Source organism: Cryptosporidium sp. chipmunk genotype I (genome assembly GCF_004936735.1).
Source record: "Cryptosporidium sp. chipmunk genotype I strain 37763 chromosome Unknown contig_14, whole genome shotgun sequence".
NCBI lineage: Eukaryota > Apicomplexa > Conoidasida > Eucoccidiorida > Cryptosporidiidae > Cryptosporidium > Cryptosporidium sp. chipmunk genotype I.
The window spans coordinates 295,646-316,876 of NW_027125584.1; the positions used below are offsets into that span (position 1 = coordinate 295,646).

General features: G+C 28.0%; 7 protein-coding genes across 7 annotated transcripts; 6 read left to right on the plus strand and 1 right to left on the minus strand.

The window, feature by feature from the left end:
• Positions 1-104: 104 nt before the first annotated feature.
• On the plus strand, positions 105-1,235 carry ELE39_000624 (GCN3p like EIF2B; the record flags this gene model as incomplete). The annotated part of the gene is made up of 1 exon (XM_067343664.1): positions 105-1,235. The coding sequence occupies one exon, from the start codon at positions 105-107 to the stop codon at positions 1,233-1,235; it is 1,131 nt and encodes a 376-aa protein (XP_067202383.1).
• Positions 1,236-1,644: 409 nt separating this feature from the next.
• Positions 1,645-3,111, plus strand: ELE39_000625 (rhoptry neck RON6; the record flags this gene model as incomplete). Its single annotated transcript, XM_067343665.1, has 1 exon — positions 1,645-3,111. One exon carries the CDS (start codon positions 1,645-1,647, stop codon positions 3,109-3,111), a length of 1,467 nt encoding a protein of 488 aa, XP_067202384.1.
• A 264-nt stretch (positions 3,112-3,375) lies between these two features.
• Positions 3,376-3,987, minus strand: ELE39_000626 (uncharacterized protein; the record flags this gene model as incomplete). Its single annotated transcript, XM_067343666.1, has 1 exon — positions 3,376-3,987. One exon carries the CDS (start codon positions 3,985-3,987, stop codon positions 3,376-3,378), a length of 612 nt encoding a protein of 203 aa, XP_067202385.1.
• A 195-nt stretch (positions 3,988-4,182) lies between these two features.
• Positions 4,183-4,915, plus strand: ELE39_000628 (vesicle transport; the record flags this gene model as incomplete). Its single annotated transcript, XM_067343668.1, has 2 exons — positions 4,183-4,644; positions 4,697-4,915. 2 exons carry the CDS (start codon positions 4,183-4,185, stop codon positions 4,913-4,915), a joined length of 681 nt encoding a protein of 226 aa, XP_067202387.1.
• Positions 4,916-5,099: 184 nt separating this feature from the next.
• Positions 5,100-5,813, plus strand: ELE39_000629 (Fur1p like uracil phosphoribosyltransferase; the record flags this gene model as incomplete). The annotated part of the gene is made up of 1 exon (XM_067343669.1): positions 5,100-5,813. The coding sequence occupies one exon, from the start codon at positions 5,100-5,102 to the stop codon at positions 5,811-5,813; it is 714 nt and encodes a 237-aa protein (XP_067202388.1).
• Positions 5,814-5,984: 171 nt separating this feature from the next.
• ELE39_000630 (uncharacterized protein) lies at positions 5,985-6,983 on the plus strand (the record flags this gene model as incomplete). The annotated part of the gene is made up of 1 exon (XM_067343670.1): positions 5,985-6,983. One exon carries the CDS (start codon positions 5,985-5,987, stop codon positions 6,981-6,983), a length of 999 nt encoding a protein of 332 aa, XP_067202389.1.
• Positions 6,984-7,183: 200 nt separating this feature from the next.
• ELE39_000631 (HECT domain-containing family) lies at positions 7,184-21,064 on the plus strand (the record flags this gene model as incomplete). Its single annotated transcript, XM_067343671.1, has 1 exon — positions 7,184-21,064. The coding sequence occupies one exon, from the start codon at positions 7,184-7,186 to the stop codon at positions 21,062-21,064; it is 13,881 nt and encodes a 4,626-aa protein (XP_067202390.1).
• Positions 21,065-21,231: the final 167 nt, after the last annotated feature.

Consider the following 21,231-nt stretch of genomic DNA (forward strand, 5'->3'; position numbering starts at 1 on the left):
TTGAGGTACAATTGGGCGATTTTTGCGTAAGTATTAATCATTTCATTATTCAACTTAATATAAAAAGATATTAATTCCTGTGAATATTTTATTTAAATAAATTGATGGAATTGACTTCAATAAGAGCTATTGATCAACACTGCTCCTCAAAAAAAAAAGATGAAACAGGAATACTTTTAATAACAGGTAGGAACAATGTCGATAAAGTTGTCGAATATTTTTGGGAGTACTTGGAAAAGGAATTATTAGTTGAAAGAAACTCAAGGGCTTACATACCCTCGATATCAGCATTATTTTCATTATCAAGAGTTGTTTCAGAAAGCCTTGCAATAAACTTACCAGAACTAATTACAGAAATTACTGCAGCGAGAGAGATTTTGATGTTGAGCTTAAGCGACGAAAAGGTTCTTTATAAGCTTGTTTCTGAGTTTGGCGCAACGAACATTTCAATTGCTCCAATATGCAAAATTTTTGAATCTAAAATATTAGGTTTAATACTCAAAAGCTGCGATTCGGATGAATCACAAGTTGCATTCTTGAAAAATATAATCATCGAAAAAACAGATAATTTTGTTAATAACCTAACTTTTGGAATACAAAAAATTGTCAATTTATCCTTATCTATCTTTGTAAAGGACAGAATGACCATATTAACATTTGGGTATAGTGAAATCATTGAAATGGTACTTGAAAATGCATGGGTAAATTTTAATAAACACTATAATTTGCTAGTTGTTTTACCAAGCGAAACGAAACAAACACATATCGAATCTGCAGTCCGTAAAGGGTTGTATTCTTACCAACATAAAAAGATCAGTGAATGGAAAAACGGGCTAATTAAGAGAGGAGTTAGTATTTCTGTACTATCTATGGACACGATTTATAATGCAATGAATATCGTGGATTTTGTATTACTGAATATTGAGTGTATACTTGAAAATGGATCTGCAATAGGAATTTGTGGGACTGCGGCAATTTCTTGTATCGCCAAAAAAATTTTCAACAAGCCAGTTTATATAATTACTCATGCAGCAAAGTTCACAAATTTATTACCTTTTAATATGAATATAAATAACATCTTATCTGATATTACGCACCAGAATCATCAGCTAAATAGTAGTCCAGTTACTTCTATTGTAGATATATCAGAGAGCTCTTATATCTCAATGATATTTACAGACATTGGTGTAATGACACCTCAAAACGTCTCATTAGAGATTGAACAATACATCTAGCCAAAGGCATTCTAATTTTGATTTAGATTTATAACATATTTAAGGCTGTTGGAAAATTAATACGTCATTAAAACCGTCTCTGGTTGATTTTCCCGAATTCAACGAAAAAAAAAAAATTGAAGCAAAACGTGTTTCAAGACTAATATATAATTCAATACAAGAAAACTTATTTATTATTGAGAAATTAATCTACTTTACTGGTGTGATTTTTTTTTTTTTTGTAGCTTTGGAAAATGTGTACAATACTATCTACCAAACACACATTAAGTCAGATTACTGTTAATTTAAATAAACTTTCTAAAAAAATTTTATAATGCTAAATTATTGATAAATAGAAAACAAGAATATATATTTGCTTCAATACAATCATTGAATATTCTAGATTTTTTATTGAAACAACTGATTAATAATGTACTTACTTAACCTTTTAATTCCATCATTCTTTTTGATTTATGTCAACGGTATGAGAAACTTTCCCAGTACGGACATCAAAGAACTCAAGCCAAATGAACTATCACATTTTGGAAGAGTTGATGTTGGAAAAATAGATATTATTGAAGCCAACAGTCTTTATGAATCAGAAGAGGTACTTAACAAGCTTATTTTAGCAACAAAAAGACAACAGGAGTTAAAAGAAATAGAAATAAATATTAAAGCTGCAATTGGCTCCAACCTACATAAATTGAATGCAATAAGTGAGCTATTACAAATGCTAATTGAAAAAACATCAATTGAGATTAATGGAGTTGTCACTGAACTTAAAAGCACTGTTAAAGAGTCTGAGAAAACAAAAAATATGTTCTTGGTACAACAGAACTACAAGGTTGTACCAACTAAAAAGCTTCCATTAGCAGAGTATTCCGAATCCGAACTTGATACTTTTTCTAAATTCTCTGCAGGTGGAGAATATCATGGTTTAGACTGTCCTCTAAGTTGTTCTCCAAGTAGTTGTGATAATAAGCCAAAAGAATCAACTCATTGTTTTAGAGCAGAAACTTTAAAAGATGGTAGTTTTACTTCTAATTGTGTACCATTTACGAATCCAAAAACACTGACTTGTCCAAAAGGTTTTATTCGTTGTGCTTTATCGCAACCAAGTAGAGGGAATCTATATGAAATACTGAAATCTGCGGAAATGAATCCAGAATATTCTATTAAAACTGCAAATAACAAAAAGAGATCAATTGCAATCTCAGGTAGAAACATGCATCAATGCTTAAGATTATTAGTTGTTTCGAAGAAAACGAGCTGTAATATAGAAAATATTTTTGCTGCGGTTGACGAGTCAAGGCAATTAATTGTTCCTAATGGAAATAGTGTATTTCCTATTATTAAGGGTGATGTTGCTTTGTTTGAAAATGTTCAAGTTAAGAAGGCAGGAAGATTTCAACTTTGCTTATTACAATTTTACCAAGACCCTAATATAAGTGGGGGAGAAGGAGCTAGAATTATGGGTTCAGATTCTATTGGCGAGCTGAACGTATTAAATGAAGACGGTGAAATCCAAGAAGATTTTAAATCTAACAACCATGAAGAAAAGACTAAAGTATCTGAAGAATATAAAGCATTAAATAATGTGGATTCAGACATTAAAGATGAAAAAGGTTTGAGCAATCAAGAGGGAGGTGAAAAAAAACTCAATTTATTGGAAAGCAGTGATCGAATTGAATCGGATGACAAAAATAAAAGTCATTGGGGAGTATTTTGGTATGTATTACCGATTATATTAATTCTGTTTTCATCTGGAGCAGGTTTTGCATATTATTACTATTTAAATAACAAAGAATTCGTTCATTCGAAAATAATCTCTTTGCCATACTTTGGTGCATTACTTAATGCTCCGAATGCCATCACCAATGAAAATAAGGAGAAATAATCAGTTAGCAAAGTTCTTCAAATAACTCAATTTAACATTAAAATAAACTTTTTAAATTATTTCTTGGGAAAACTTTTAATGCAATATCTGGGATCAATCTTCTATATTTAAGAATGATTTAATTATTGATGATTCTCTCAAATTTTTTATGTTTAATATATATCTAAGAAACTTGTGAACATTTGAAATATCGTTGAATACTACTGCTGGTAAAGGAATTTCTGGGAATAACTTGGAAATCTATTTAAAAAAAAAAATTATTAATTAAATTATAATAATATAAATTACCTGCATACGTAGTTTTAATAAACTATCTGTAGAAAAAACCAACAATTTATTTTTATAATCACTAAACCCTGCTATTTCAATTAAAATATTATCTTCACCTGATTTTGAAATATTAATATCAATCATATCTGCCTCGCTTGCGTCCTGCGCAATTAATTCAAAGCATTTTGAACCAATACTATCGAATGTTTTCTCTATTTCGAGTTGATTCTTGAGAAAAATCTGGTTTGATTCTAAATTAGATGGCTTGTTTACCATCGATTCAAATAAATGAATATCAACAAGATGTTGCATTACTGCCCCATTCTCGATAATAGATCCACAGAATCTGCAAATGATTGCGATCCCAGTTCTACAAATTTGTCTATATTGTTCAAATTCAAAAAGTAAAGACTCTTGTTTCCTATTAATAGTTACTAATTTTTCAATTTGGTTTTGAAGAATCTCCTTATTTCTATTACTTTCATTTTGAAGCTTAATATATTTTAACTTGAACTCTTTCAATTCTTGCTCAAGTATCACAGAACGTTGGTAATAAAAGTGTGGTGTTTTCCCATTTTCATCTATGCAGCTATTTGAACTTTTCATCTTTATATAAGCATGTATTATTATTTTTTATTTATTGTTTTGACAGCTAATGCAAAAGTTGCAATTGTGGGGATTTAAATTGTTTTTAGTAGGGGGTATTTTGCCGGTTGAAATAACGTAGAAAAAATGAAATTGTTGAAAATTTTTAAAAAATTATAGTATATAATAATAAATAAATATAAAAAGATATCACTCATGTGCGAAACAACGTTCATTGGGAGAGCTAGTGATGGGTTAATTCTCACTGAGACTTGGGATGATTTAAGTTATAATAGGTCGTTGCAGAGTTATAAGCATCAAGCTAAACAAATATTGAAAAGTATCGGAGATGATCAAGGAGTAGAAAAATGTTCTATTGACAGTGGAAATTATGTCTTCCACTACATTGTTGATGATGGTATTATTTATATGACGTTATCAGGGAAATCATATCCGAAGAAACTAGCTTTTTCTTTTCTAGATGAAATAAAAAGGTTATTTATTGAAGAACTAAGGAGAGAGTTTGCAAATAGAAGTGAATTCAGGAGCTTAATAGATGCAATAGATAAGCCGTATTATTTCATAAAATTCGACCGAATAATACAACGGTGCAAATCCGAATATAAGGATCCTAACTCAAACAAGTCGTTACAAAAACTAAATGACTCTCTAATTGAGGTATGTTAACTAATTCTATTTGATTATTATACTCATAAAATTAACAATTTAGGTAACTAATATAATGAGAAGAAATGTAGATGACATTTTATTAAGAGGTGAAAACCTCAATGACGTCGAAAGAAAAGCCAATGATTTGAAATTTGCGTCCCTAGAATTTTCTAGAGCTGCAAAAAAACTTTCATTTCACGCACTAATTCAAAAATATGCACCAATATTGGCAATATCAGTTATAATTTCAATTGTTGTTATCTGGAAACTTATAAGTTAAAATTACAAAAAATCTAGTTGAAAACTTTAGCGCCATAGTTTTTTTTTAAAAATTTTTGTTAAATTCAACATTGCGTTGTAAGGTATTTAATATTAATTGCATTAAAAACCTAGATACATACTGGATTAAGAGCCTTCATTGGTTTGAGTTGCTATATTTATTGTTTATGTTTTTACTTTTACCCATGAATTTCATCGAGTCTCAAACAGAGCTAGAGCTTTATAGTGAATTAAGTTCGAAATATCCAAACTTACACATTTGTACACAAACGCCACAACTAAAAGGTGTTATGACAATACTAAGAGATGTAAACACTTCAAAAGAAGACTTCGTATTTTATACGGACAGAATATGCAGAATTGTTCTTGAACATGCTTTAAACCTTCTTCCTTATGACTTTAAGGAAATTAAAACTCCGAATGGAATTTGCGTCAAGGGAATTGCATTCAACACTCCAATTTGTGGTGTGAGCTTAATAGGATCCGGTGAAGCGATGGAAAATGCACTTAGATTTGTGTGCAGAGGATGTAGAATAGGAAAGGTGTTATTAAATAGCTCTTCTGAAAACGAATCTGATAACACTATTTCTGCGGCGTACGTAAAATTACCAGAAGATGTCTCAGAAAGAGTTGTAATTGTTATGAGCCCCGTTTTAGGAACAGGTAATTCGCTATGTTGCCTGATAGAAGTGCTGATAAAGAACAATGTAAAAGAGAAAAATATTATTTGCATGACATTACTTTCATCAAAATTAGCAATCGAACGAGTTTACTCGCAGTTTCCAGATATTAGGCTAGTAATCTCTTCAATTGATAATAATCTCGATGACAACATGCAGGTTGTTCCTGGAGTCGGTAACTTCGGCGACAGATACTTTGGAATTAAATGTAGCAAATAGTTACTCATTTTTGTGTTTATTTTTATAGTACATTTCCCGCATGTTGTATACATGCAATCTATAATTAATTCCAGAATTAATGAATAAAATAATAGAAAAGATTATAATCTCGGAAATATGTTTATTACATACTGCTTTATATCAATTTTCCTGTATATAAGAGAAGTTATAATGAACTTAATAAGTAAACTTTACCGAATATATAAGAGAGGAGAAAAAAAGGAGGATTTAAGAATAAGTGATAAGGAAGAGCCATTAATTATATCAAGAACAAGAATGGCATTATTAGAACTAGAAATTAAAACGTTAGCTCATATTCTTTCTAGGGAAATAAAAACGAGTTTTCGAATTTCTAATTTACCAGAAATTAAATGGTCAGAAATTACCATTGACGACTTGGATAAACTTGAATCCATTTTGTTTAAAAATATATACGAAATAGAAATTAACCCAATAATTAAGTCATTGATCTCTATTTTAAGAGGGTTATTAGATACACATAAAAAGTTTTTTAACGGCAAAGTAATGCCATTTTATGTAAAATTAAAAAATGAAAATATTAATACTTTTATTTTAGACGAAAGCGTTGATTTTCCATTAGGAAACGATAGAAGATCTATCAGACAATTTGAAAATATAAATTTTAGTAATCTAACTCCAAAATCTTATATGGTTCCGAGAACTCCAATAAATCTTCCGGATTTTAATCAAAAGGTAGAGTTGCCAATAAAAAGTAGGTCAAGCCAAATAAACTTAACATCTTCAACTCCAAGAAGTACTTCATGCCAAACTCCTAGGGCAAAAAAACACTCGAGACATACAAACACAGACTACTTTACGCCAAAATCTGAAATAAATAAAAGAAACTATTACATATCTGGTGATTCAAATACTCCAAGAAGAGTCTCAAAAACTGGAATTTGCAACAATTCTAAAATGTCTAATAACCAGCAAAGTAGTATTATGGCAGCAAAAGCTCTACTGGGGTTAAGTGTTAACCTGCCCGCAACTGAGCAAGAAATAAGAAAGGCATATTTGAAAGCTGCAATGAAATGGCATCCTGATAAAATGAACTCAATTCCTAATGACAAATCTCACATTTGTTTTACTGCAATTCAAAATGCAATGGAAATATTGTTACAAAATATTTCTAAAAATGGAGAGGTATAGAAAACTGGTGATTTAGTACAAACAATGTTTATTTTTTTTATTTTATTGCTCATCTAAATAATTTTAATACAAAATAGAAAATTAAATGCAAATCTAATGGCGGGAATTTTCTCAAATTTGTCCCCACATTACATAATTGCATGTAATAACTGTCCATATGGAAGAATGATAACAGATTATAACATTTATTTAATTTTCCGATGGGAAATAATATTGATTTAATTATTTATGAACAATCAAATGATAAAGTTGACGAGTTAGATAGGTTGTATTTGCAATTGGGAAACAATATTGGAAAAAAGGATGAGAAAAAATATATAAAAGAATTATTAAATCACTTTGTGAAAAATTATTACAATTTAAATTGTGACACCATTGAAGATTGGTGGAAGAAACGTGAACAGTTATTCTTGAATGTTGATGAATTAATATGGAGTAACCCAAAAATGTTCGATGATTCTCTATGTAAATCAAATTTTGGAACCGAAGAAATGAAAACTTTGACAATGACATCAAATACAAGAAATAAAATTCTCAAGTACTTAGAAAAGTTAAACTGTATTATTGATGATGAATTTTCAATTATGGGCAGTTTTAATTGGGAAGAATATGTCGGTATCAGATTACAATGTTATATTAACTTGATTATTACGTTGAGAAAATTTCAGCTGAAATTATTGAATTATGATAAAAGTAACTATTTGGGACTAAATCAATTACTAAATAAGACTAGCCAATTTGGGGAAGAAATACTTTTTCTAATTCACAGAGTTCTCAATAAAAATTTTGGAAATTTGGAAATTTACGAAAAAATCAATGAAATATTTTTAAAACAAAAATTAAACGTTGAGTATAAAGAGAAAAAGTTAAACTTTGGGCTTGAAAAAGACTTTTCAAATCATTTTCCAAATTGCACGCCAATTCCCAAGTCATTAGATGAAATATATAAAAAAAATATTTCTTCAAATTCGGACATTAGAATACTCATCAGATGCATTCTTGGATTTATTTGGAGTTATTATAAAATAGTTTTATTATCAAATGAATTGAATAAAAGTGAAATTTTTTTTAAAATAGACAATTTGTTTCCAAAAGAAATCATTGCAAGTTCCACAGATAAAAATACCATGCTATGTTTAAGTGAAGTAATACAATCATTGTTTTTAAATTTAATATTCAATTCAATGACTAGTGAATCTAACGAACATTTGTACTTATTAGAGGATTTAATTGAACTAGTCTTACAATTTGGAAACAATATTTTATTATTAGTTTGTGGAAATGAAAAGTTAAACAACTATTGTGTCACTGGAAATAAAGTTAAAAATTCCAATCGAGAAAATAAAAATTTATTAATGAAAATTTTTGAGAACATGTTTTCTGAAGACGGATTTTTTTTTAATATTGTTAAAACTTGTTTCATCATCGTTTCAATTTTGGCCACTGGAGTTAATCATTTGTTAGCAAAATATGGGCAGAATGACTCTGAAGCTTGTAGAAACTTTAAAAAAAATTTTAAAAAGAATAGCTATGTCTCAAATGATATATGTATTATTACAATAATTATGAGGATGGTCAACAAATTCATTCATATAATGCAACAAATATGGAATTTTTATACACTTTTATCTGATGAAATGAATTATTGCGATTTACATGAAACAATTAGAAAAGAATCGTATTGTCATGACCCCATGCAATTTCATTCTTCTCCCAGAAATACTTTTATTGTTGAGTTTTATGAAAAACATCAAATTGGCGTTATTAATGAATTAAGAAATAAATTAAATAGAGGATTGAAATTAGAAGTTTTAGGAAAACGAAAATACTATTGGAAGCTAATAAATCTACAGAATGTTTCTCATATAATTATATTATTCGACAAAAACTGCTCTACAGAAAAGAATGCTGATATTTTGGAAATTTTTGGCTCAGAAAAAAAGTATAAAAGTGATAAAAACAATGAAAACTTTAGTTACCTAAGATCTCAATATACTGAATCATTATTTGGAAAACTTTCTGGACCAAAACATTTGTGGCCAAGGGAGCCTATCATTTATGAAGGAAATACACTATTAGTTGTTTTTCACACCTCACTGGAATCTTTAAATCAGATGAATGATGATAAATCTGGATTTAGAATTTATTTCCAATGTCATTATTGGGATCCAGCGATTGAAAATAAAATAAATCACCATATATCGGATCATCAAACAGAATTTAAACATAAAGAAATATTATTATGTAACCTAAAAGAAGTATTTATCTTCGCTGTTGCTGCCGTTGTTTCAAGCTTAAGTTTTATGTTGCGTGGTCCAAATATCAATACTATTGAAAAAAACTTCGTTGAAATTTTGGATTCTCTACTCTTTGCTGGTGGATTGGATATAGATTACAATAACAATTACGAACAATTTTCACGTTTGTCTAACTTGAAAAAAAGTGTCCTAATACCTTTCAATACTGAAAAAAAAAATTCAATTACTTATGCTGACCTCAATTCTCATTCAAATAAACCAATTGATTTGAAAGATAGCAAATATGTTTGTTCATTGAATAATAAAATAGCCTGGAACAAAAAAGTTAATAGTGACATATTTTACAAATTTGCACCTAATATCGATGAAATTGAAGACCAAATTATTAATAATTTTCATTGGGGGTTCATAGTCAATTTTGTTTTAAGTTTTTCATCAATTATTCATTACAATGCGAGAAAAAATCATATGAAATTATCGATTGAATTAATAAATAACAAAACATTTATGAAAATTGTAAGAAATGATTTAAAAACTGCAAGGATTGGTAATGAAAAACTTTCAATTGTGGTGAGAGCGTATATCTGCTGTTATTTACATCATCTAGGACTTTATTACAACATTTTTCAATTATGTGAGAAGCTGATTAACTTGGGCATTGACTTAGAGAAAATAATTCAATTGATTTGCGAAACTCATTCAGGTAAAAATGTTGAATATATTCATAACAATTTTTTATTTGAATTAACAATAAAATTCATATTAGAAGAAGAGCTCTGCCAACCCCTTTTAAATGTTTGGACTTTAGGAAGAAAATTTCGATCTTGGATAATTATGGAGAAGCATAAAGCTGAGATTCATCAACCAAAAGAAAACACAATAGATGAATCCACAGACAGTATTGAATCCAGTTTTGATTTTTTGCTCAAGTCCATGATTTACAAGATTTCCTTAATTCTAAATTTAGTACCTTTTTCAGGAAGTAAACACCCTACGATTTGCTTAGAAAACAATTATAATTTAAATGCGAACAAGGAATTTATGCATACTATATGCTCAGAAGGAATATGTAACCATTTTGATATTAGTGGATCTAAATATGTATTTTATTCAAATAAAAATATATGTTTGGTTTTAGAATCAATTATTGGTTTTAATAAGTATGAATTATTTTTGAATAAACACCATAATGAAAAACCAGAATCTTTAGTCGATTTTGAAAGCAATAAAGATTCATTTAAAGATATTAAATCAAGTATTTTTGATGATGTCGAATTGGAGAAATCAAATATTCATCAAATAATTAAAGATATTTGCGATGGAATTGATAATTTAATTAAATCACCAAACTACTTTAGTAACACTAAATATAATGAAATTGATGAAAGCTTTATTTGGATGAATATCGTATTTAATATCAGGAGATTTCGTGCAATTTCACGCTTTGAAGCATTTAGAATATTGTCAACTTTGTTAAGTGATAAGAATATTAATGAATTTCTTTTAACATCATTAATTAAAAGTATAAGATCTATGGGTAAAGAGACGCCATATCTTTTTCCGTTGAATAGTATCCACGAAACTGAAATATTGAGATCATATATGCCCAATCATTTCTATTTTCCAAATGAATATTACAAAAAAGGTAAAAACAATACTTTGGAAGTTCATTATTCTGATCATTTGGTTGGATGTGGCAAAAAAATACAGAAACAAGTAAAGGATGCGTATTACAAATTGTTGTATTCATTAATAAATGGAAAAGTAACAACTTCAAAAGGAGCTGAAATTTTAAAAATAAGCCTGTTTGCCTATTTTAAATTAAAAAAAACAGAAAGTTATGATTTTTTAAAAACTTATTTTCCAACTAAAATTTTAAACTTAATGACTGGTTGTAACAAGAGTTGCGAATTAGGAAATGAATGTATACCATCAGTCTCAATTGGTCCCTATCCGATATTCCTAGTTTATTCAATCATATGTTTAAAATGTTCTCTGCTAGAGAACTCAACAATTAAGCTATCTTTGATATTCTCTTCATTCGTTGGTCTTTCCCATTCCATTTCAATATCTAGTGAATTTAAAGGGCAATTGACGGTAAGGGAACTTTGGAGAATTTGCGAGATTTACTTTATGGGAAATATACTAATTCTAACATCAAAAATGACCAATTTCTTGAAAAAAATTGAAATTTCAAGAACAGAACAAAAAATATATTTGGAAAACATGAAATACATTTTCAACAGAAGAAAAAACGTTAATTCTTCAATAAGATTTTGCGAATTGGTAGATGATTTATTTATAGAATTTTTTTATATTAAACCAAGCATTCTTTCAAATATTATTTGCAGGGCTTTAGATTCAAGTAATCAAGTACTTCATTTTTACTGTATTAAGTTTTTATGGAAATTTCTTCCAATAATTTCAACCAAAGATTTCTTGGAGCAATACTCAAATAGATTAATTCCGGATCAGTATTTATTTAAGGCGGAAATTGTTGAAAAATTGAATTATATTGATTGTTTTGAAAGCTATTTAGAAAAAATAGGTCAATCATTGGTTTTATTCGATAGCTTTGAAGAGGAGTCTAAAATCAATCCACCAGCATTGCTAATTAATTCCTCAGAAATTGGACCCATAGATTCATTTAATAATAAACTGGGATCTTTGTTTGATAATACTAATAGATTGATAAATAATAGTGATGATTTTTATAAAAATATCATACTTTTACTAAGGTTGATTGTACTGTATTCAGAGAAGAATGAACAAATAAATAGTGAAGTCAACTTCAAAAAAAGAAATCCAGAGCTAATACACTCCGGATTTGTTCAATTATTATGTGAACAGATATATAAGATCCCTTCTTTACTAGACTCGTTATTAAATCTCAGTGAATATATTAAATGGGAAGAAGTTTATAAATGTATTGGAATGCTTGCCGTAATAATAGATGAATATGATTGTGAAACTTATATTGGAAAACTTGTGCGTTTTCAAGAAAATCCATTAATTGGAAATAATAAAATCACGAAAGTGGGGATAATCATTTCTAATGACCCACTTAAAAAAGAATATTCTATTTTAATTAATGATTTTAAATCCATTGAAGTAAAGAAATTTTCTTATAACTCTATAAATATATTGAATAAAAGTAATATATCCTTTCCTGTGAAGTTCATGATTTCGAAATTAAATTTTGATGTAATAAAAATATTAACTAGAATATTAAAAATTTCATTTCTGCATTTATCAAGCTTATCTGCAAATGTTGAGAATTTGGAAAAGTATTTTTCAATAAAAATTACGGAACACGCTGCAATCATTTCAAATTTTGAGAAAAAAAAGTTAGTTGGTTTACAAATTATCTCGATGAGTTTGAGTTTTATCAATATTTTGCTTAATAATGAATATATTTCTACGTTAAATTTGAGTAATGATCGAAATGTTGATCAATTAATTGAATTATTAAATACTTTATTCAAAGTTGGGATTGTTAATCTGCCATCGATTAATGAAAAATCAAATGAAATATCAAGCACTATTTCAATAATTTTAAGTAGAAGGTTTATTCAAAGAACTCTTCGGAAGGATCAATTTGCAAATTCAAGTTACTACCCAATATTTAAAAAGTACACCCAAGCAGACTTACTGAATAATTCCCCTTATGCAAATATTATGTTAACACTCCCAACAAAATGGGAAGTTAAAAACCAGTGTCTTTATTCCAAAAATGAAAGTACAATCATTTACAACATAGATTGTCATTTATCTCAAGATTTAGAAAAATCAGTTATGTTTACTGCAGATTGCCGTATCCCAACATTGCTTTGTTTTTACTATTTTGAAGTTAATTTCTCATATAGTATTGAATTACAAACACACAACGAATTTAAACAAAATTTTAGTTTTTTGAATGAGTTTGATTTGCCATTCTACATTAGTATTGGACTCTATAGAGATGGTTGCCAAAAAGGAATTTCAGGTTCATTCGGTAGCTATGCATATAAAAGCACAGGAAAACTTATACACAGTTGTGATGAGAAGGAATTTATTGAATGCAATGTTGAAAATTTCAGTATTGGAGACACTGTTGGTTGTGGGGTTGATTTCTTAAATAAAGTCGCGTTTTTTACAAAGAATGGTAGAATAATTCGCTTTAAAAGTAGTGACTATACTATCATGCAAGAATCTTTATGCCAAAATAAGAACGACTACCCAAAATTTAATAGCGTAATGGGGCATTTCAAACCTGCTATTTGGATTGAAAAATCTAATTATACTTTTGATACAAACAAATATTTAATTGTTAATGCAAATTTTGGGCAAGAGTTGTTTAAATATAAATATATTAACAAACTCGGTTCTAATAATATACTTTCTTTGGAAAATGAAGAATTGTCAATTTTCAGGGATAATTACGGAAAATTTGCATCTGAAAATTTTGGATGTAATAATTGCACTGAATTAAACGAAACGGAATTGAATAGAAGAACTTTGGCGTTTGAATTGCATGAAATAATTAGTAATTCTAATTTTCCATTATCTGTTTGTATCCACGCATTAGAAAGCTGCGGAGATAATTTAGAATTAGCAGCTAATTGGCTTTTAGAGCATAAATTTCAGAATTCAAGTTCAGGATCAATACTAAATCAATCTGATTCTTACACAGATTCAATAAATGGTGAAAAAGAAATTTTTTTTGATGGAAATGAATGTGCTAACAGCACCATTTATTCTGAAAAAGAGTGTTTAATTGACAGATTAGTTGGTTTAAGAAACAATACTACTAAAAATAACTCTGGAAAATATTTTGAGTTAATTAACGTCTTGATATTTAACAAATATAATCGAGAATTATACTCAAATAAAGATAAACATTTTGACATATCAAGATACTTTCTTATTTTTGGCTCATTTGGAGAAAACCCTCTTTATAGGATTGAGAACTACATTTTAAACAATTATCCACAAAATGAAAATATTCAATGCTCTTTTTCAAGCGATATTTGGTTTAATTCACAATATGATTTTCAAGGATATGAGAGGAAAAATCTGAGTGAAGTTGTAGAACATAAAATATCAAATTTATCATTACAGCTGTTTAGGAAAAGACACCCCTTTTCAGAAAAAGCTCCTCAACACCAAACAAAACAAAACTTTTTTTCCCCTGGGACAATAGTTGAGATTGCACCAAATATCAAGTATTGGATGATTGGTGTTGCAGGAAAGGATTATGCTTCAGAAAATATCTTGATAAAAAATATAGGTGCTATTATCGATTTAAATAACTCACCCAAGTGTAGAATTATTTATTTTTTAAAAAGACTTTCAAAATTAACAGGGGTTGTTTGGTTATGTGATCAAGTCACAAATTCAACATTAGTACAGTTTTTTGATTACTATTCGCTTGTTTATTATCTTGTAAATTTACCATCCAACTTTTTAATTGGAAAAACAAATATTAGACTTAGCGACAGCTGGATGACTGATAGTTCAGGAATAAATGATAAGACATTCCAGGGATACATTGAAAATATTTTTTCATATGGTGTTCATGACAAAAATGGTAGAACATCTTTTTGTGGCAAATTGCCACAAATATTTCACTTATACTTTAAATCTGAATTGTTTAAATGTATAAAATCGAGTAGAAATACGATATCGAAGAATTTAAATCAATTTCAAGAATACTTATTTACTCAAAGCAATCATGAACGTTTAAGTTCTCTTCAAAATATTCTCCAAATATTTAAATTGGTTTTTGGAAGTAAAAGCCCTAAAATTTCAGATTACTTTGTGCCCATGTATACAAAAGAAAAAAAATTTTCTATTTATTATACAAATTTAATAAATGAAGAATATATGATTGGTTATATTAAATTTTTAGACGAATTTTCAAAGAAAGTGCCAACTAGATTTACTGATATTATACTTAAAGAATATATTTCAACAATTAAAACCAGTATTTATTCTGAAATTCCAATTATAAAGATTGAAACGAGCCACCCATGCGAGTGTATGATCGACAAAAAATACGATATTTCATTTAAAGACTGTGACTATTTTTTTGCAATATTTGACCCACTTTGTGAAATTAACTTTGATAATCTGTCGTTCTTAAAAATTACTTTAAGTGATTTTTTAGATGGAAGAACAATAACTTTGTTAAAAAGAACTGGAAAAGGGTTAAGTGGATGTAAACTTGTTATACCAGCAAATTTATTTAGTATTCATTTGGTAACTTCTTCTCAAAATAAGAATAAATATGGCATTAAAGCTTATTTTATTCCGATAAGATATTCAATAAGTGATTTCAAATTTCTGGAAAATAAAAATATTCATTTTTCTTATTTGCTATTGGATTTGATTTTCAAAAACATAGGAAACAATATTGATTTAGTGCATATAAAAGGAATTGTGGAAATATTACTTTCTATTTTGTTTGAAATACATATTCCCAATTATATTTACAAAGACAAGCAAATATCTAAAAAATATATCTCTTCATTTGATTCTAAAAATGAAAAAGTTACTCCAATACAAAACTCTTTCATTCATATAGTTCAGCAATTGATTAATATTTTTATTAAGCACCCAGAAGTTATATGTTATATTTCCCAAAAGAGTATCGTTATATTAGATTATTTAAACACATTCTCTAATATTGTTTATTCTATACAGATGGACCAATTACAGATTGTGACAAATCATGGAAGAAATGTTAATATTAAATACTGCATTATGACACAACTGCACTATTTGTTATTTTTCTATAAAAACCACGGAATGGATTTTTCAGAGAATAAGAAATATCCTCAAAAGTCAAATTTTACAAATCTATTAAATATTCCCTGCTCAAAATTATCTCTAGAGCTACAAATACAACACAACCTTATAGCAGAATTAAATCTAGCAGTTCATGACTCAAACATTAAATATTATTACAAAAATAATGTTATTTCTAATATTTCGAATAGAGAAATACATTCTACAAAAAAATTAATTAAAAATCATAAAGAGTCCATTTCAACTTTTCTTTTGAACAAAGACATAAAAACACATAACTTATTAATTTCAGGAAAAAAATCTATTTTCAACTTTTGTAAATGGTACAATATTATTTCAACATCGAATATTTCTATTCCAGCCTTTATTTCTTCAATAACTTACATCTATTCGCAAAAATTTAAAACTTACAATAAAAATTCAATAGAAAATTTATATCTAAATACAGGGTGTACTGGTCATTTACTAGAATTAGAGGGACGAAAAAACTACTCATATTATTATGAGCCTAATACACCTTTGGTACTTATTGAAAAACTTGGCGAAGTAAAAATATCAATTATAAGCGCTGTAATTATTATTCCTTCTGATAGAATGAGTTCTAGTCATTCTAATTTGTCAATTGATATTTCACAATTTATTAGAGAAACTTTGGAATTTATGGATAATAAATTGTTATTACTACCGAAAAATAGATTGCTTTGGCTCAACAACCAAACTTTTAAAAGCCATTTAAGCAAATTTGATCTACCAATGAAAATGTTGAATAATCCAATATTAATAAATTATTCTTTAAGAAGAGTTCTTACAGATGAAGTAATTGCTTTAAAAAATATCACTTTTACTTATAATGATTTGGTTGTTTTGACAACTTCAACAACGGATGATGCTCAGGATAGAGTTAAATTATTGTGGGATTTATTAATCCATTTAAAAAACAAAGTTAACTCAAAGTTAGTGCCTAAAAATTTGATCCCTTGGATGGAAGGTTGGGAGGATAAATTTATCTCATCTAATTTAAAAGAAAAAGACAATAGTTTTGATCCTCGAGTTTATACCGAATACTTGAATATATATTTATTTCCGGCATTCAAAAAAGAAAACATGGCAAATTCTTCGAAAATGCATAATAAAAAAACTAACTACAATTCATTACTTGAATCTCTACCTATTCAGTTAATGAGAGAATTTTTAGTTAAATCGTATTCGGAAAGTATTTTTCAAAGAAAATATTGGCCAGTTTTTATAGGTACGATTCCAATTCGTGATTTCGAGCTAGCTAATCATTACTTTAGCTACTTACTAGATTATGGTGAGAGACATTCAGAAAATAGATTAATTTGTGGCTCACCTTCACTTGTTTCAAATTTAAGAGAAATGAATGCTCCATGCAGCATTTCATTTTGGTTATTCCCAATTAATCTTGACAAATACCAACATACATTTTCAATTTCAAATAATAAAAAATTTGAAATCTATAGAAATAAAATAAATATGGATTACGAAGATTGTGATTTATCTGAAAATAAAATTTCTGAATATTACAATAGAGATGGAAAATGGAAGTTAATTGCATATAGGGGAGTTACAGTTTCAACAATTTCATTTTGGATAACAGAAATGGGGAACTTAGGTATTATAGTTAACTCACCAAATAAAAATTATCCGTCAAGTTTAATGCTGAATAAAAATGCAATTGATCAGTATAGCCAAGCTGTAGGGGATCTATCATTTTCATCCTTTATTCAAAATAAGTCATCAGCTATTGAATTTCAAACAACAATTATAATATCAAACCGAAAAATTAATTTTGACCAATGGAATCATATTGCAGTTACTATTGGTTCCAGTAAAAAAACTGAATATTTTTACAATTCCAGATTAGACGATAGCTATAATATAAAGCTTTATATCAATGGGCTGTTAGATGAGTGCAAAAACATTCCAACAGGAAATCTTCCTTTAATAGGAGGTGATCTACCCTGGATTATTGGATATCCTGAATATTTGAGAACAGATTGTTTAAATAATAACATTTTTCAAAGTGTGGAGAGTGATTCATTAATAAACGAAATACCTAATATATTTTTGGGCCAAGATATTGGTTCATCTAAACTATTGAAGTATTTAGGGCAAAATAGTAATTATCTAAATTTGGTAACAGGAGAACCTTTATTTGGTCTTTTAGCAAATTTTATTGTAATACACTTTGAATGGGAGATAGAAAATATCCATGATTATATTAAAAAAACATTTGATGAAATATTATATCAAGACGAATTAGATGAAATAAACAGATCTGAAGATTCATTAAGTGATAATTCAAATCAAAAAAGTCCAAGAATATGTTCATATTTAAAGTCTCGAGATTTTTCTAAATACTCGAAAACTCTTTTACATGTATTTTCTAATAACTGGAAGAATAAACCAATTGTTTCTCACTTTAATAATATTTGGCAGCAAGAATACATAAATATTAAAATTAAATCAGATAAAGAAGTAAAAATTGAGGAAAGAAATGGAGAGAAAGAACTATTAATTATATCGATTCCAAAAATTCTTATGCACAATAATATTAATAGTAGAAAAATACATGTTAAATTGGATATTATTGCATTGGAAAAACTTGAAATTATCAATTATGAAGAACTGGCTAAAGATGACAACCGGAAAACAAAAATAAGTCCGGATTTATGTTCATGCAAAGATTCTCCAATTGATACGGTAATTATGGTTGGAAAAAATGGTTATGAAGACTCTGTATTTATATTAAGGTTAAAGTACTTAAACAATATATTTAGTGATTTTGCATTAACTAAGTTGAAAAAAGAACTGGATATCATATTCGAAAAAGAAGCCAAAACTTCCAATTGTGATTCATATTCGAATAGCGCAAATCAAAATCTAAATATTTTACATGATACTTATTCTGATCACGATATAATTAAAAAATTTGAAAATTATTGTAATTTTGATAGTAAAAATACTAATAAATTCATTCAAAAAGCTAGCAAAACTGAATACGTTGAAGATAAACAAAACTTAAAGTTGAAGGAACTGAAAAATATTCATTTTAATGTAATTTCAAGCGAAGAAATGCATGAAATAATATCTTCAGTTAGTGATTACATTAATTTTTTATTTAATGAAATAAAGTTTCCAGAGCCAATTTTTCCAATGTCTAATAGTTTAAAACTGCCTTTGTTTGAAGAGAAAGTTGGCTGTCAAAATTGTAAAGTCGTTGTTCTTAATTACTTAAATATTTGCAATACTATTTTAAAAAGAATTTCGATGTTATTTGTTTCCATTTTTAATTTCATCGAAATAGTATCACCAAGACCAAGTATTTTCAAATACTCTTGGTTAAAAATGATCAGAAGGTATTTGAGTTTATCCTTAAAAGAAGTATTAATCAACTTGTGTCTCACAATAACAGAAGATTCAAAAGCAGACGGGAAAATTAGAGTAACTATTAATAGGACAAAGCCAATGCTAATAAATAAAGAAATCCAATATTTGGATGACCAATCCATACTAAATAGTGTGACTGGTCAACTTTATGTCATTCTAGAAAAAGTGCCCATTTACAGACTTCGTTGCAAAAAAAGACCTTGGTATGTTATTTATGAGGGTGAGGGTGGAATTGATGCAGGTGGGATATATAGAGATTTATTAAGTCATATTTGTCTTGAAATTCAAAGTGATAAATTACCACTATTTGTTCTTTGCCAAAATTCATATGGCTGCGGAGAGAATCAGTTTTATTTCGTTCCAAATCCAACTCTTGGGAAAAAATTTATTTTAGATGATAATTTTAAAATTGAAAAAAATGCAAACACTGATTTAAATGATATAAACAGTGAAAACAAAATTAGATGTAAAAACTCTATAGGATGCAAAAAGTTGATTTATGATTCATTATATAAATTCATTGGAAAGTTAATGGGTATATCTATCAGAACTCAAATTCCATTAAATTTAGACATACCTAAAATTATTTGGAAACTGATATTGGGTGAGAATACATCATTAAATGACTTGAAACAAATTGATTTGTATTCTGTTAAATTCTATGAAAAGTTAAAAGAAATAGAATGTGATTGGGAAAATAATAAAATTGAGAATAAATTTAAGGAGAAATTAATACTGGAGGAGTTTTATTCACTTCAATTAAATTGGTCTTGTTTAAATATTAATGGCGAAGTCGTAGAGTTAAAATTGGGTGGAGAAAAATTACCTGTAGCAATAGATGAACTTGGAAAATACTGTAGTATGTTCAAAGAATATAAACTTGAGAGGGAATTTTTACATGCAACAAATAACATTAGGAAAGGGATTACTGAAATAATCCCCGAAAATATTTTGGAATTGCAAACTCATGAAGAATTAGAAAGATTGATTTGTGGAAACCCTTCAATAGATATCGAGTTGTTAAAACAACATACAAAGTATACTGGTTATACTTCAAATGACAAAATTATTAATTGGTTTTGGGATGTAATATCGGAGATGTCCGTATTACAGCAACAAATGTTTCTTAGGTTTGTATGGGGAAGAAGCAGGCTTCCGAGTAAAGGAGCTAAGTGGGAATGCGATATGGAAATAGTCAGAGCATACGCTTATGAGAACACAATTTATGGTGGCTACACTAATTTTGTTGAAAATAATCACGTTTCTGAATTAAATGTCTCAGAAAATACTGATCGAACGCCCAGCAACTCGAATTTATATTCAGAAGAGTTTGATAACATAAGACTTGAACTAGAACGCGATAATGATAACCAATTAAACGCTGAAATAAACGGTCAGACTTATTTCAGCGAGCAATCAACTTTAAATATTGCATCAAGAAGTATAGCTTTTTATGGGAAAAAGGAAGATCATTTGCTTCCAACTAGTCATACATGTTTTTTCCAGTTAGAATTACCTGCATACTCGTCTAAAGAAATACTTAAAGAAAAGCTAATTTATGCAATTACTGAAGGCATTGCAATTGATATAGACAATGTAGCAACTGATACTAATTGGGAGTAATTATTCGTTGCAAAAATTGTTCAAATATATTCAGTTTTTAAATAATTTTTTTTAGCGCTATAATTTTGTTATACTTATTTGTAATTCACCGTAACGAATAATTGAGTTAATGAATGGATTCAAATTAACAAAAATTATAAAGAGAAACTAAAAGATTGAAATAAACT